The sequence below is a fragment of the Amblyomma maculatum genome, chromosome 4 (genome assembly GCF_055883805.1).
Source record: "Amblyomma maculatum isolate TAMU_Amacu chromosome 4, ASM5588380v1, whole genome shotgun sequence".
Lineage (NCBI taxonomy): Eukaryota > Metazoa > Arthropoda > Arachnida > Ixodida > Ixodidae > Amblyomma > Amblyomma maculatum.
The window spans coordinates 135,049,947-135,066,623 of record NC_139347.1 but is presented as its reverse complement, the minus strand read 5'-3'; the positions used below and the strand labels follow the sequence as shown (position 1 = coordinate 135,066,623).

Here is a 16,677-nt window from a genome sequence, read left to right as displayed (position 1 = left end):
GCTGAAGTGCAGCGCTTGGAAAATGGGCCTTTTAATCCACCTTGAGTAACATAAAAATAAGATACCTTTCGTCGTGGTGCTGTTTGGCCAAGCTGCCCTTGCGCCATACAAATCCAACATCATCGCCATTTGTTTTGTTGCAATGCCGTGTGGATGCCTCATATTGAGCCAGGCATGTGTCGAAAATAAAATTCAGTTGTAAAGGGTTCCAGTCCTGTTTTAGCTTGTCTGTTGTGCTGTGGTTTGTTTTTGCACCATCTTCAAAGTATACTAGAACGAAGGAATGGTTTTTGACTGACATGAATGTTTTGACTTGGCAAACTTGCCATATGAAAAATGCAGCCGGCGGCAAGTGAGTGATGCTCACCTCACTGGCTGTAGCCTGTTTCTGAAGTGTATATCTGTGCAGTCTTCTGGGCACCAAAACCTTCACAGTCGCTTTGTTTGGTGAATCAGGAACTTGTCCACATACAGCTGGAAAAAGCATTGAGTCACATGGTTTGAACAATGGTGCAGTGATACAGTCATTTCTAAATATATCAAATTACTGCTTGTATCAAACAGTCGGATGATCTCCTTGAGAAAATAAATATAAAACCATAGCACCGCTGAATGCTTTTATCAAACTCTTGTAAAGGGAATATCCAATGCATCGAACAGTGTGCTACCGCTCTGCAAGTAGCGGGTGTCCTGATGGCACTCTGCAATAACTTTTAGTGCACTGAGTGGTGTTCGGCACAACCTCGTACACCCACATGAAGACACCGTAAAACTACGGGACGCCAGGAACATGGTGACTGCTGGCATTCTTCAGTTCGGTGGTACCATTTTCTATGCGACGCTGCTGCCATGGGGGGAAAGTAATGCTCTGTATAATGCCGGCCATGTGATGTGGGCAATTTATCTGACCAAAGGCTGCCAGTGACGCTTGCCACACTTGCCACACTTGCTTTGCCCCCATTGCTGCCGAAGGCATTAAGAAAAAGAGATATAGTGCTTTTTGTTCACCGGAAACAGGTTTAGACCTCTTATGCTAGACAGTGGCTATTTATCAAGCACCATGCTCAGCGGCTTCAATGCGAAGCAAGCAAGGCCTAGGCACACTCTGCAAGCAGCGTGCTGCCAGTGCATTGCTAATTGGCACGTAGCTGGTTCCTCGCATAGGTGGCGGTGTGCACGTGCAAAATCATGAGTCCACATCCAGCCCTGTGCTCAGACTTGTGGCCCAAGCCCAGCCCGGCCTAACCTGCTGTCAGAGCAATGACAAAAAAAGAGTGATGAGGTTACGGTTGTTAAACATTAAGCTCTCACTTTGCAAGGTCGCATATTTATGGAAAACAGAAATGCACAATGCATACATAAAGTTATCATTCATGTTAGTATTATGCGAAATCAGCCCTTATCCATTGATAAATGCTTGAGGCTTGATTTATGACAGCACTGAAGTATCTTTTACTGCTTGAACTGTTCACTGTAAAGCCATCAAGGCTATGCGCAAAAAAGGACAACACAAAAAACAGAGGCTACGACAAGATGGAATGGCTTTACATGATCCTAGCCAACTAGCCCGGCAACAACTCTTGTCAACTGTTCACCGGAATGATTAATACGTTCTTGATAAGAAAAGAAACTTTTGAGTATGCGGCTTCTTTGCTTCTCCAAACCTCTGCTAGCTCAAGCTCTGGGCAAGGGTTTTATTCTGTGGCCAGCTACTCGGTGAGCTCGGCTCTCTCACTGTATGCCTTTCACGTGTGCCGTTCATGCCACCGGCAAGATGCTGCCATTGCATTGTCTGTGATGAGGAACAAGAGGCTACTCAAGATGCTTTGACCGAGCGCTATGCACCACTTCAAAGTAATTGAGGCCAGGAGCAAGCCAAAATGGAGATCCAGGAGAGGTGATCTCGAAGTGGATACTTAAACATCTGTGCTGTTACTGGCGCAGAAGCTGCAAAAGTTGGAACTCAATAAACCAAAGGTAGCATTTGGGTTTGATCATTGACAGCTATTGGAGATCTGTTCACGATGACGGTGTGTGGAGGGGAGCAGGATCAATGTCGAGACAAAACTTGCATGCATGAAAGCACTTCCTGCGGTGCATTTCAGACACTTAGTGCACCGTGGCAATATTCACGTTTCTTCAAAAGCTGTGCATACCTGGAATTGGAGAGCCCCACCCGCCTCGCCTAAGGCAACTATACCATAACCCTAGCAAGGCAAAGGAATTCTGGGTGGTCCACTCCGTGTTTGTGGGCCAGACTGGGAATGGGTTTTCAAGCCAGCTCAAACCCGTCCACAGCTCTAAATTTAGGTGCACCCTGCATTTTTCTAGGTCGAAGATAGCCTTATTCACTGCCGTGTTTCATCTATCAAAAACTTTCATGATCAATTTTGAGTTTAACAAAATATATCCGTGATCCACTGTACAGGTCTTGTGTAGCGGCATGCATTGTGTGCCAAATTAAGCTGTGGAACAACCTTGGAATTCCATTGTGTTTTTTTTACTGAAATGCATAGTTTCACATAGAAAATGAGCCACTACTTATCCAGAACTAAGGAAGAGGCATTTTTCTTTTAAACACTGCTCAGCTTGCTGTGGGCATTAAGGGCTCACAGGCATGGAGAATCTATTTTTCATACCGGCCTTGCCACCACACAGGCACAATAAATTATATCTGTTCTCTCACCTGAATATGGGAATGGATGCTGACAAACCACACCCATGCACATTGTAGGTCACCTTTCTTCGCATAGTAAATGTAGTGCTTTAGTTATGTCTTTTCATTCTTTCAGTAAACACTTGTTTTTTTTCACTGGGCCTTTCAAATTGTCCGTTAGCTGTAGAATAGTGTATGTCATAATTGCCTCAGACTAAATTTATTTAAATTGGTCAGTGGTGCATAGCCTTGCTACAGGTTCAATGTTGGCCAACATTCACCTGACTGACTCTTTTGCAGGAGTGAAGAATTTGCTGTGCCTGTGGAGTGTGCAGTGAAGGTGTTCAAGACGACGCTGAACGAGTTCAAGAATAGAGAGCAGTACATCCGCGAAGACTTCCGCTTCCGAGAGCGCTTCAACAAGCTCAACCCACGAAAGGTCATCCACCTCTGGGCTGAGAAGGAGATGCACAATCTTAAAAAGTAAGAGTGCTTTCCTGTTCAGTGCAGCCGACTCTTTGCAGCTGACCCCACATGATAGAAGACACAAGGTATAAACTCCTTCTCTTTGTTGTGTTAAGAGGGGACATGGGTCCTAGACTATTTTTGTTATTTTTTCGCAAATTGTAAAAAAATTTACAGCCTTACTGAATTTTTTATGCTGATTTCAAATATGCAATCCTTTTTCCTGTAGCCCAATTAGTTTGCAAAATAATTACTAACCAAATTCCATTGTTTTGAGGCCTTATTTCTGAAATAATGGGTTGTTAAAAACTTATAATTAGAGCATGGTTAGGTAGCCAGAAGATAATGAATGAAATGTTGGGAGCAGTTTCCCGATATGTTAATTAGCACTCATTTTGCAGCCTTATTAATTGCAGTATACAATGCGTGTATACCAAGTGGGAATAAACTCATCAAAATAATTAATTTTAACTTTCAAAAACAAGAAATTTGTTTCCAACATTTCACACAGCATACATTCAGCTTCCCATTGCAAAAAGAATTTCAGCTCTATGTGCTTTGGGTGCCGAGATATTGTGGCCGCAAAACTGCAAGGAGTCGATAATGCACGTTTTGAGAAAAGAGGAAAAAAAGAAGGGCCAAAAAAGAAACGGGGGATTATTTAACAGACATTTCCTGGTGCAATGCACACATTTACAATTTAAAATGGCTAGAAACCTTCAGGGATGTAGCTTTCCAACGTCCAAGTGTCGCCTCTTTCATTTTGATTTGCAGTTGCAGCACGTTCAGTTTTCACTTTTTCGGCTGCGCGAGTCGTATGAAGGCAGCAACTTTTTTTTTTTTCCACGTACGTCGTTTTGCCACGCTCTCGCATCAAGACCGCGGTGAGGAACATTCATTGCGGCAAAAAAAAAAAGTTAGCTGAAGGCTTAGCTTGGTTAAGCCTGGAAGATTGCAAAAGCACGGCGCCGCTGCTTGGCTGCAGCAGATCGTTCCAGCCTCGCCTTATACGCATCATCCGACATACCGTAAGGCTGTGCCCCGACTACTGCGAGGAGCCGAGCCACAGCCCTATTTATCTTCCTAGCGTGACGTCGCAAACAGCGAGCGCCCTCTCTCGGCTGCGACACAGCGTCGTGTATGGACTTTGCCGCCACCATCCGATGGTGCGAGTTGGGGCCCCGTCTCAAGGTCTGGCGTGACGTCACACAGTCCCATGAAAATGGCATGGCGTCACCGCTGCGGCTCCTGTAAGGACTCACCGCCACCATCCGATGGCGCGAGCTGGGGCCCCGTCTCTCAGTCTGGCGTGATGTCACACGGTTATGTGAAAGGTCATATATGGAGGCGCCACGACATGCCAAAGGCTCAAAGTGCTAGCAGTATTGTTTTCGCAATAAAATGTCATATGGAGCTGTTTGCTGCGTCTCAGTACTCTCCATGGCACGGGAAGCAAGCACATTCACTAAGAACTATGAACGCGATCCGATCGGCGAAAACACGCAGCGAGTTGGACTATGAAGAATGCTGACTGCCAGAGAATTGACGCGTTTGAATTGTGGTGCTGGCGGAGACTCTTGAGAGTTCCTTGGACTGCCAGAAGATCAAATCAGTCGATATTGTCGACCATAAACCCTGACTGCTCATTGGAGGGTCAAATTCTAAAGTTAAAGCTCAGCTACTTTGGTCATCTGATGAGAAGAGAGGAGTTGCTGGAGAAAGATTTGATGTTGGGAAAGGTTGAGGGTCGCCGGAGAAGGGGTAGGCAGCGAACGCGATGGTTAGGTGGCATCCTCGCGCTGCAGATAAAATTGTGATGTTGGGAAGATAGTGAGGGACAGGAAAGCGTGGCGTGATATGGTCCATTGGGTCACAAAGAGTCGGACTTGACTGAACGACTGAACTGAACTGAGTGAAGTAAAAAAGCTCAAGGATGAAAAGGCTACCCTTCAGTGCCATCTGTTTCCAAGCGACAAGTGACCAGTGCTCAGGAATTTATCAGCGAAGACATAGGATCAAAAAGGATCTGCAAAAGACAGAGCACAAACGTAGTGCCCATTAATCTGAACTCTAAATTAGTGGCACTGCTTGTCAAGTCAAGTCAAAATAGGCAAACGCTTTAGGTCAGGCTAGGTGTCCAGTTATTTAGTGCGCCAGCAAGCGTTTTGTTTGCTGCTAGTCTGTTCCAAGTTGTTGCTAAGGCTAGCTTGTATTATATTACTATATACCTTTACATGCTTTAGCTTTTTGTCTTGTCAGAGACAAGTGCGAAGTTGGAAAGGCATTGAGCTGGCGTAAAAAGGAATCAAATTGGAGATTTTGTGCTTCAGAAAGAGAAAACTGCAATTATCAAGGCATTTGACCTTATAAACTTGCTCCAAAAAATAATTAAAATGCTCCAAAGTTCTTGTTTCATTGCTGCAAAGCTGCTCCAAAATGGCTTTTTTACTGCTACCGAAGCTGCTCCAAAATGCTCGAGCCTGCTTCCACCCCTGAGTATGTTGCTTGGCTGCTGCTGTGCAGATCTAAACTTGTTGTATGGCTTGAAAGCAGGTGCTTCGAAGTGGCTCGACATGACATGCCATTCAATTAAGGCGCATGTGCCCCAGATTGCATCCAGTGCAAAAGGCAAAACTTCAGCTCTTTCTGTAGGTTGTTACAAGGTTTGTTGAATGAGCATGCTGTGTTGAGTTTGCACTTGGTGAATATTGCTGAGAACACTGAAAAGAATGATAGGGTGCTCTGTTCCGCACGAAACTAGAGCTAATTTATATCATCACTGAATATAGGCCAGCAGGTTCATAAGTTTCGTTCTTGCCTAATGCAAAAATATTTGATAGGCCTTGCCTTTACCTAATGCATATTGGCCTTCTTTTTTTCCAATGCTGTTTGTGTGCACATCTTTGCCCACTTTAAGGGGATTTTGTTTGGCCTGCAAGCAGATTTTGCAGGCATTCTTCCACTTTTTTTCATCTGTTGTCTCCTTTCTTGACTTTCTTGGTTTCCGTTCCTCTTTTTTCCCTTAGTGGCACTATGCACTAAGTACAGGTCCATTCTGTCTAGCCTGTTTTCATTCACACTGAATGCTAGCTTCAACAGCATCTTTGCGTTGCAGTTTAGAAAGGGGCGAGAGCAGTGCCTGAGGAAGCAGAAGCAGTAACTCAGCACATGCCTGGCATTCCTGCAGGATTGAGCGTGCTGGCCTGCCGTGCCCTTCGGTGGTGCTTCTCAAGAAGCACCTGCTAGTCATGTCCTTCGTGGGTGCTGATGGAGTGCCAGCCCCGCAGCTGCGTGATGCTCAGCTGGCTGGCGAGCAGCTGGAAAGTGCTTATGCGCAGACGGTGCGGCTGGCCTGCGACCTCTATGATCGCTGCCAGCTGGTACATGCCGACCTGAGCGAGTACAATCTCCTCTGGCACCAGGGGCGGGTGGTGCTCATTGATGTGAGCCAGGCGGTTGACCGGATGCACCCGCATGCCCTCGAGTTCCTGCTCAGGGACTGCACCAATGTATGCCGGGTAAGACACACTCCACACGTCAGTAGCTTTGATGGAGGGAGGTGTCAACACTTTTGCACCTCTCATAGTTTTTCAATACTTTCTCGGTGGTCATTTCTAGTTTCGATTCTTTTTTATATGTGAAAGAGGAGTGATCAAATTTGCTCAGATACATAGTCAAAATAACAAGACCTCAATTTTTAAAGAAAGTCATACTTTTTCAATGGGCATGTCCTCTTAAGAGCCAAGGTTGCTGTCTGACATTGTCCATGCACGGAACGTAGGTATCTGAGTGAAGCTCTGTTGCAATTTCAGTTCTTCCAGAAGCAAGGCCTGCCGGATGTCCTCAGTGCAAAGGAGCTCTTCACGCAAGTGTGCGGCCTCAACCTGCCTGGCGAGGGTACTGAGCTGCTGTCCCAGGTGAGCAGGCTTGGCTCTTGCATGACACCTCGTGCAGCAGGAACGTCCAACACCTGCATATTGCCTGCTGGCTTTTCTCGTTGCAGCTGTTAGCAGGGCAAGCTGCCCAGGCATTGAATGTGTCAGATAAAAGCTAGCCACAATTTGATCTCTAATGATCTCTTCACTGAGTGAATGTAGAAAAACTATGGAGACTTATGAAAAACACCTGAATGCAGCATGACTGAATATAGCTAATACATAATGAGGATTTCTTTTATGTGTAGGCACAATAAAACTGTCATTAGTATGAAGGCAACTGCAGTAAATCGAGAAAAAAAAAAATTCCTATGCATTCATATCTGCTGTGTCTTGTACCACCAGAACCAACTTGGAATGCTTTTTTTTTTTGTGTCAGCTTTTGTGTGATTTATTTTTCAGCAGGCTACATGCACCTCTGGCAGCTGGCATTATTAGCTTGCTGTAATAGATACCTTTGAAAAGAAAGATGGTCTCTGCAAGCATTATATTGAGAAGCCACATAGTTCTTTTAAGCAGAAATTACATTTGTTCATTATTTTAACAAAAGAGCATTAGTACCTTTAGGGACGCAGTGTCACACTGCGTCAGCAGATTCAGGAGGTTTGGGATGTTGCAGGTTCGAGTCCTGCTGCGGATGGCAAAATTGAGAGGAAGTTCTTCTAGAAACGATCACCACTGAAGGGATGCTTCGGTGGGACCAAAAAAAGCACTACCAGACCGGCCAAACTGGGAATACATATATTTTTATCTACACACATACGACGAGACGAAGGAGACTTAATAAATTAAGCCAAACACAAACACAGTTATCTGAACTCACCGAACGCAAGATGAGCCGAATTGCCATGTCAGCGTGGGGATCCATCTTTCCTTTGTGCGACTGTCTTACGTGGTAAGGCGAGGCATTGGGGATATCAGGGGGAAAGCCGTGCGTGATGCAGGCACTCCCAATCAGGTGGGTTGGGATGGCAAGGAGCACTCAAGCGCCTTGGTGCGTCTGGGTCAGGCCAGCAAGTGGCTAGGCAAACAGAAGGGGCCTGTTAGAGGTGAGAAGCCTCAGGTTGCTGTCAAACGGAAGAAGCGCCAAGTTTCCTGGTGCACTTGAGCATGAACACCCAGCACGGTGCCGAACGCTCGCGCCAGCTATGTGCCACTATCCTGGAGCACGACTGGAATTGGCCAGGCCCAGGTCTGGCCACATGGGACAGATGCAGGCCAGGAGTCAGCAGGCAGGCCCAGGTCAGGTCACCCGGATTAGGAGAGATCGCATTCTCGGAGGCCTGGTAGGACGAGATTAGCCAGAGTGGTGTGGCAGCCAATCCTCCAGCAGTGCAGCCCCGCCGTTCTCTTCTCCGTGTACTGCTTTGTTCTTCAGCGCAAGCCCCACACGCGCATCATCGTCTTCACCTTTTTCTCTTGCGGCAGCAATTTCTGATACTGTATGGTGCTGTCTTTTTGCAGTACTCATGTGTCAGAAAAAAGTGTCCAGTGGTGTCGGCGGCGTCAACTGTTTGAAGCGGCCTTGAAAAACCTTGAGCATGTCGCTGACGTTGGGTAGTTAGCAAGTGACATGGCCGGACTGTGATTGGTCAATGGATTGTGTGATGTCACGTGACCTTATGTCATGTAAAGGTTTCATATGAAAGTTTTGGATGAGAATCGAACTCATGAGGTCCTGGGATCCTGAAACAGATATGCTATTCTTAGGCCATGCAAGCACATTCATACAGATCGGTTAAAAGGAGTCTTTAAATCTGTGCCCCGCAGTCTTCCACACAATGTGGCAGGTGGCGCAGGGCACACTGGCTGTGCTGGTGTACCAGTGCAGCTATTATGCCACAGCACAGTGATTGGTTCAGAAGCGAGCAATAACGTATAATGTCATTTCTTTACATAGGCAATAATCTAACCATGTAGTCTACGGTTGAAAGCACTCAGTCACATCAATCTCATCAGTCGTCCGTGAATTCTTTTTTCGATCTACCTCTCAAACAACTCATGCGGATTTACACAGTTCATTGACCACGGCCACAGACATGCTGCTAGCATTCAGACACACCTTGAACCAGCTAAAGGATCATCACAATTCCAGAAGGGACAAATACAGTCCAGCCCACTTATAACGAACTTGATCGTCACGCGGCATTTGTTCATTGTATCCAAAGTTCGTAGTAAGTGGACCACCTATAATACGGGCAAAAAGAGCAAGCGAGACGAAAGTTAATTTTATTTTTGAAAAAAGTTTGTGATGCATGTCTGCTTCTTCAAAGCTGATTGCATCACTGCCATTTCTAATTTTTCCAGCGCGGTAATATATTCATCGCCAAGGCCTCTGCTGCACACGAGTTCCTTAAGCGACGCGATGTAACCGATCGCGGTTGAAGCGTTCACAGCAACCGGCGGTAGAGCAGCATCCTCGTCATCGTCCTCGTCGGTCTCTGGGCAGTCAGGAAGGGCTCGCACTTCACGCACAGCAGCTTCGTCACTGCATGGCTCCGCAATGTTGGCGTCGTCATCAGCAGAAACGAAATCGTCCCAGGCAACGTCAGGTCCAGCCAGCTGCGTGTCAACGACGCGTTGCCACAAGTCCTCGTGCGACCGGCCTTCCAGTGGGTGATCTATGGCGTCCTCGGTGCCTGGGCCCATAAAACCCGCCTTGCGGAAGCAATTTGCTATGCACTCCGCGGTGAGTTCCATCCATGCTGCTTTCAACATCTCCACGGCGGCAAGCAAGCTGATGCGAACTGGCATGGCAGCACCAATCGCGATCAACAAGCGTTGGATGATGCGCCGCCGGTGGCACACCTTGAACGCATGAATGATGCCCATATCCAGCGGCTGAATTGTGCAGGTTGCATTGGGAAGCAAGAAGAGCACTGTCACCGCACTCAAAGAAGGCTGCACATGGTGCGCCGCACAGTTATCCAGCACGAGCAGGACCTTTCTGTTTTTTCGTGCCATGTCGCGGTCGAACTCGACAAGCCACTCGGCAAATAAGTCACGACTCATCCAGGCTTTTGTCTTGTTCCTGTAGCGTACGGGCACGTAGCTTCCAAAGCATCGCGGCTTACGTGACTTGCCAATGACAAAAGGAGGCCGCCGGTCACTGCCGTCCATATTGACACACAGAAGAACGGTTATGCGCAACTTGCTGTTCTTCCCTCCTACGCATTTGTCGCCTTTCAAGGCATGTGTTTTAGATGGCAACGTCTGATAAAACAACGCAGTCTCGTCGGCATTGTAAACGTCCCATGGAGCATAGCTCGTGATTGTTGGGAGGTTGTCGGAAAGCCACGCATCGACGTCCTCATTGTTCACAGACGCGGCCTCGCCGACGACCACCTTGAAAACAATTCCATGGCGAGCCTTAAACCGGTGGAGCCATCCATTGCCTGGGCTGAAATCGGAAAAGTCCAAAAGGAAGGCGAAGTCTTTAGCCTTGGAGAGCATCAGCGGTCCACTGATCGGAACATTGCGAGACCGGGCGTCAGCGAACCACTTCAGCAGTGCATCCTCAACGTCCGCATAGATCGCCTTCCAAAGGCGCTTTCTAGTCGTCAGGTCGGCATTCACGGTAGCACCAAGGATCTTTTCCTTGCCCTTAGCAATGGTTGAAATGGTCCATTTCGACAGTCCGTACTTCTTAACCAGTTCGAAGTTTTTTGCACCTTGAGCAAGTTCATTAACAATGGCCATCTTCGTTGCGATGTCGACAGCTTTCCTTTTAGCACCTGAAGAGGTCGGCGTACAGTCCTCCATCGCACCAGGCGCAAGTCAATCCCTTGGGCTCGCGCATTGAGGCAGCCTTTAACTCCCCGATCTGGGGAAGGCACGGATACGGCAACGATGTCAACGCAGTGCCATCGCGCAGAAAGAATCGACAGCGCAATGCCCTCAGCGCAGGGTGGCAACGGAGCAACAAATGGAGAACCGGTTTGAGCCGGTAGAGCAGGCGCCTGACTTTCCGACACAGATCACGTGGATGCATCAAAGAGACGCGGGCGGCGCCACTTTCTCTTTCGTCACCGCGCGCGCTCGCTTTATCGTTTTCATTTTTCAACGCGCGCTTTTTCTTTCTTTACTTTATTTTACCCGCAAAGGAGCGCCGGGGGACGCTTTGTGCGCTTTGTGTTCGCGTCGTGTCAGGAGAACACAAACTGCGTGAAATTCGCCTGCTGCGGGTTCGCAGTCGAGCGAAACCGCACCAAACACCGCCAGCTCGGCCAACTACGGGGGCTCGACAGCTTCGCGTTCGCTCTAACTGAGTGTTGAGGCCACAACAGTTCGTTCTATGTGAGACACTGTGCCATTGCCCTAATATATATATTGACGGTAGCACCGCGCTCGTTCGTACTAAGCGAGCGTTCGTTATATCTGCGGCTGTTATAAGTGGGCTGGACTGTATGCTTTTTAAAATCTATTGCAGCTTCTTTTTGGTGGCTATGGAAGTGAGCATCATGGGTTTATGGGTTGAAACTATCCATCAACGTAGCGATTTTTGCAACCTGATTTTTCCTGCTTCACCTCCAGATTGACCATCACCACCAACCTGACTACATCCACTGCAGGGCAAAGGTCTCTCCTATATTCCTCCAATTAATCCTGTCCTGTGCTAGCTGTATCCACTTGATCCCTGCGGACTTCCTAATCTCATCCACCCACCTAACTTTCTACCACTCCCTGCTGTGCTTTCCTTCGCTTCGAATCCAGTTTGTTGCCCTAAGCGACCATAGGTTCTCTTCGCACTACATGCCCTGCCCATGCCCATTTCTTCTTCTTAATTTCCACTAGAATGTCATTAGGTCAGCCATTCCCTCACCCATTCGGCATGCTTCCTGTCTCCTAAAGTTACACCTATAATTTTCTGTTCCATAGATCTCTGTAGTGTCCTTTAAGTTAACCTTTTTTGTTAGCCCCCAAGTTTCTACGCCTGTATGTTAGTACCAGTAAGATACAGCCGTTATATTTTTTTCCATTGAAGGACACTGGTAAGCTGCTATTCATTATCTGCAAGTACTTGCCAAATGCACTCAGTCTCAGTAACATTCTCCTAGTTATCTCCCTGTTGTGGTCCCGATCTGCAGCTACTACCTATCCTAAGGAGACACATTCTGTTACCACTTCCAGTGCCTCACTGCCTATTGTAAACTGCTGTTGCTTTCTGAGGATTTCGAGCATGCAGAATTCTCTTCATGTTATATTTCGTTGTGTCAGTTCTGTCCTGTCTGTTGGTTTGGAGGCTTTCATGCTTTGGCATTTCTTAATCAGATTGTTTATTTCCTTAGATAGTTTACAGGTATCCTGTCTAACTCCCCTACTGCCTGCATCAACCACACAGCCACCCTCCTTGGTTAAAGTTGAATACCTATTCTGCAGCGAGATCCTGAATTTCTTTAATTTCCCTCTTACCGCTGATTCATCGGCTGGCTTCTTCTTTGCTAGTTTTGTGTTCACTCTTTAAAACTGAACTGATTTGAGACCTTACCATCTTATGGTCACTGCATCGCACTTTTCCGATGACCCCTACATTCTGCACAATGCCTGGGATAAAGCACAGTACAAAATCTATTTTATTTTTAATCTCTGTTTGGGCTTTTTCTATTTGAGCATTGCACTGCCCTTCATGTGTAATGACATTTCATGGCTTGTGAATTCATGGTGGTTACCCCTAGCACCGTTGAGTCCCATATCGCTTTACAGTGGATGCTTGGGAAAACACGAAGTTCCTTTCTGGCATGTCACAAAAAGAATGGAGTTTTTCTTGGGAATACAGCTAAGCTCTCTTGCTGAATTTTTCGATGCATTTGTTGTCTCTCATGATGCTTTAGAGCTGGCCTTTACGTCTGTGTGTTGTCAACAGAGAGAGACTGCTTTTTTTGTTGTGTTCCACTGTGTGTCTTTACTTTATTGCAGATTCAGAACTACGAAAAAAATGAGCAGCTGCTGACCAAGGAGAACCAGCGGAAAGCAGATTTGTTTGACACTCTGTTTGAGAAGTCCATGGACAAGAAGTCTAGGATAGGGAATGAGTCTGCCTCAAGGGCAGAAGTAGCCAGAGCAGATGAGGAAGTCTGCCAGACAGTGCAGTCCAACTGACATCCAAGCCTGTGATGCCTGTGGCCTTTCTTTCTTATGCAGAATTTTTATCTTGTCACCTCTGACAAATTGAACTGTAAATAAAAGTAGCAGCTACTAGTGATTGTTATTAGCCCCATTATTTATTAGAAGGTCAGCTACTCACTGGTATTACAGTGGGTGCAGGATTTCCCCTGGCCTGGCCCTTAGTTTTTCAGAGATGAAATGTTTTGGAAAAATGGTCGATTGATCCCACCAGTGTGCAGGTTAGACACTTTAATCATGGTGGCTTTTGCATAAGCTGCCTTTGCAGCATTGAAATGAGATGAAATGAAATGTGCTATTCGTTTAGCCTGGTTTGCAACTAGTACTACAGCGCTATGGGGACTGGTTTGGAGTGATGCTTGCTGTTGGGTTGTACCTGACTCTCAAATAAGACTACAGGTTGCAATTGGATGTTGTGCGTGAACCATGCATCCCTGCTGTGTTGATTTCTATCATAGAGAGGCACTTAATCTAAAGCTCTTGAAATCAAAGGTAAAAATGAATGTCTAAAACTGACATGTTCAAGAGGTTCAAGGGTGCAGCAGGTTTGCCCACTGAATATTATTAGTGCCAGCAAAAATAATATTACTGGCAACTGTTAAAATCTGCACATTATGCACTTCATTGCATCAGCCTGACCGCACCAACTGCACACTGAAGAGGCCCTTCATCATTATATCCAGAAATATTAGGCCAGTGTAATTACACAAACTGCAGGGCATAGGCCTTTCCTGTATGCTTCCAATTAACCTCGTCCTATGCCAGCTGCATACAATTGTTCCCCGTGAACTTCCCTAACTGATCTGCTCACCTACCTTTCTGCGCCATCTGCTATGCTTGCCTTTACAGTCCAGTACTGAAGTAAAATTTGTTGCTGGGTTATTTGGTGCATTTGAAATCAAAACAAGTTAGTGCTAGTCTGTTTTGATCAGTCAGTTACCCTTTCAGTGTAATTTAATGCATTGCAGTGGCAACTGAAATTTATCGTGCTGTTTAATCTCCGTGCAAAACTCTTAACCTAAGTGTCAGTGTATTTATTCTAAATGCCGGCTTGAATAAAGCAAGTGCAACCAATTTAATTGGCGTGCCAAGGCAATCGGTACAATTGCTAACGGTTTTTAATTCAGAGGCCAACCAGCATCGGCATGCAGTAAATGAATACAGCAGACGACTTGAAAGCTCGGGACACACATTCAAGGAATGAAGTGAAGTTAGAGTGATTTTTATATGAGTTATTAGTACACATTGCTGTCATCCACAGACTCCTTTAAAGTGTCGCTGCCAAATTTATTTCGCTGGGGTGGCGGAGTGGTTAGAGCGCTCGCTCGACTACTGTTCGCAAGGATGTGGGTGGCCTTGGTGGCCGCTTTTCGGTGGAGGCAAAAAACTAGGCGTCCGTGTGCTGTGCGATGTCAGTGCATGCTAAAGAACCCCAGGTAGTCGACATTTACGGAGCCCTCCACTACGCCGTCTCCCATAGCCTGAGTCGCTTTGGGACAAACCCCACAAACCAAACTCCCAAATTTATTTAAAGTTCCACCTTCCTCCAACACCTCTTTGTTGGTTTGTGCGTTGTATCTTGCTGTTTTAAATTGATGCTGAGCTTGTCTGTCTTTTTCTTTGTCTCCAAGCCTGAAACTAATTTGTCACCGTTTGTCACGATTTATCATTGCATTTGCATAGGACTAGCCTTGTACTGTCGGGCTAATAAAACACTATAGACTTCTTGATGTGTCACCTGTGGGACGCCCACAACACATCATGCTATAAGCTTAAGTTTCATTCATCAGGATTGCAGCTCTACCCAGTTGTGTGTCACATGATAAAACTTTACATCGAAACTGAATTTGATTACAAATTCTGCACTTGCGAATTCCATGTAGTGATTGATGTTTCCTAATGTCATACATACAGCTCCAAAGTGAAAGTTATACTACTGAAAAGTTATACTACTGGCTTATTTTTTCCCACTAAAGAAATATACACGCCAAATTTTGTCCACATTTTTTTTGTTAATGATACATTCCACACTATACTCTACATGGATTACCATGGGGCTTCCACCTACGAGCGCTAAAATTTATAATTGAATTTTATTTTCTCACCAGTTTTGATTTTCAAGAGCTGAGCAATGGCCTATGACTCCAACGGAAATTCCAGATCATGTGAGGGATAAAAATTCGAAATAGTTTTAATCCACGATTTAACCTAATTTTGCAAGAAGCAGCTGGGTTAAGCAAGGTTAATGTCAGAAATCTGCAGGATCGACATGATTACACAAGCCTTGTGTATGAATTAGATCGACTGGATATTCTCGTTCACTTGCATTGCAGTGCATTGCCTAATATTCATTAATCCCTACTTTGGCAGCAAGCACTTATCCGGCTAGTGCATTTCAGATGCAGAAAGTGTAAGAGAGATAGTCTGTTTTCTTAGCTGCCTAATCATATATCAAATAACCCTGTTTTACGTCAGTGCCAATACTGCCTCATGTTCAGCACACCTACCGTATGGAGTCCAGATCTTGAACCATCATTCGCTCAATTATGCTAGAAGTATCGAGATTGATGCGTATCAAATGCTATAGTGCCGTCGTATTGCTTGCCAAGGTTAAATGAAGGTCAATGGCACAAAATGATGCTCGCCCTTTGTGTTGAGTAGAGCTACTGCTCTAAAACTGATATAATCTTTGCTTCTTCAGTTAATTGCTGTGATTCCTGTTCCCCTCAGGTATGACCTGGGCTTAATTCACTTTGAAGTCACAACTGTCGTTTGGCTGTTTACACTGAGGTGAGAATTATGAAATTCGATTTATGCTATTTTGCAGTCATAGGCAAATAGACCAAGATATTTTGTTGGGCGAGTTGGTACTTATTCATTATTAATTTAAACAGCGCAAACACGAAGACAAAGGACAAGATAAAAGAAAGCCACAGTACATTGCTTGTACTGTGGCTTTTTTTTATCTTGTCCTTTGTCTTCGTGTTCGCGCTATTTAAATTAATAATGAATATGCAAATAGCTCGTGATGATTCCTAATGATGGCATATATGCATCAATACAAAGCATAAAATTTAGAACAATTGGAATTTAGAAGAAAAATTAGGTATCTATACTACTTTAATAGCGCCAAATTTGTTGGCAGCGATCGAGATGTGTTTCCAGTCAAGCTGGCTCATACTGTATCTATAGTTGCATGCACCAAGCAGGAAAACCATACGTCCTCGGAGAGCGGCGCTCGATCTCAACAAAAAGTTGCAACATATTAAAAAAAAAAAAAAGAACGCGGAAATAAAGCTGCGGCAGTAGATGTATCATTGCGGAACTTGCTTATATGAGATATATTTTGTTTTGCAGCTAGAGCACTGTAGCTGTGCAGGTGACGATATCACGCATGATTACAGTCGCAAGCTCTTTTTTTTTTTATTTTTCTGTGCTGATGAGTACTGGAAGTCATCTATAAGTGACTACTTTTATAGAAAAGGCACACGGCCCCCC

The 16,677-nt window shown here is 45.5% G+C and overlaps 1 protein-coding gene across 1 annotated transcript; it reads left to right on the top strand.

Moving 5' to 3' along the window:
• The first annotated feature begins 329 nt into the window (after positions 1–329).
• LOC146192635 (serine/threonine-protein kinase RIO3-like) lies at positions 330–15,251 on the top strand. The gene is made up of 5 exons (XM_084600475.1): positions 330–352; positions 2,957–3,139; positions 6,309–6,639; positions 6,934–7,038; positions 12,973–15,251. Exons 1-5 carry the CDS (start codon positions 330–332, stop codon positions 13,153–13,155), a joined length of 825 nt encoding a protein of 274 aa, XP_084456601.1. The 3' UTR covers positions 13,156–15,251.
• Positions 15,252–16,677: the final 1,426 nt, after the last annotated feature.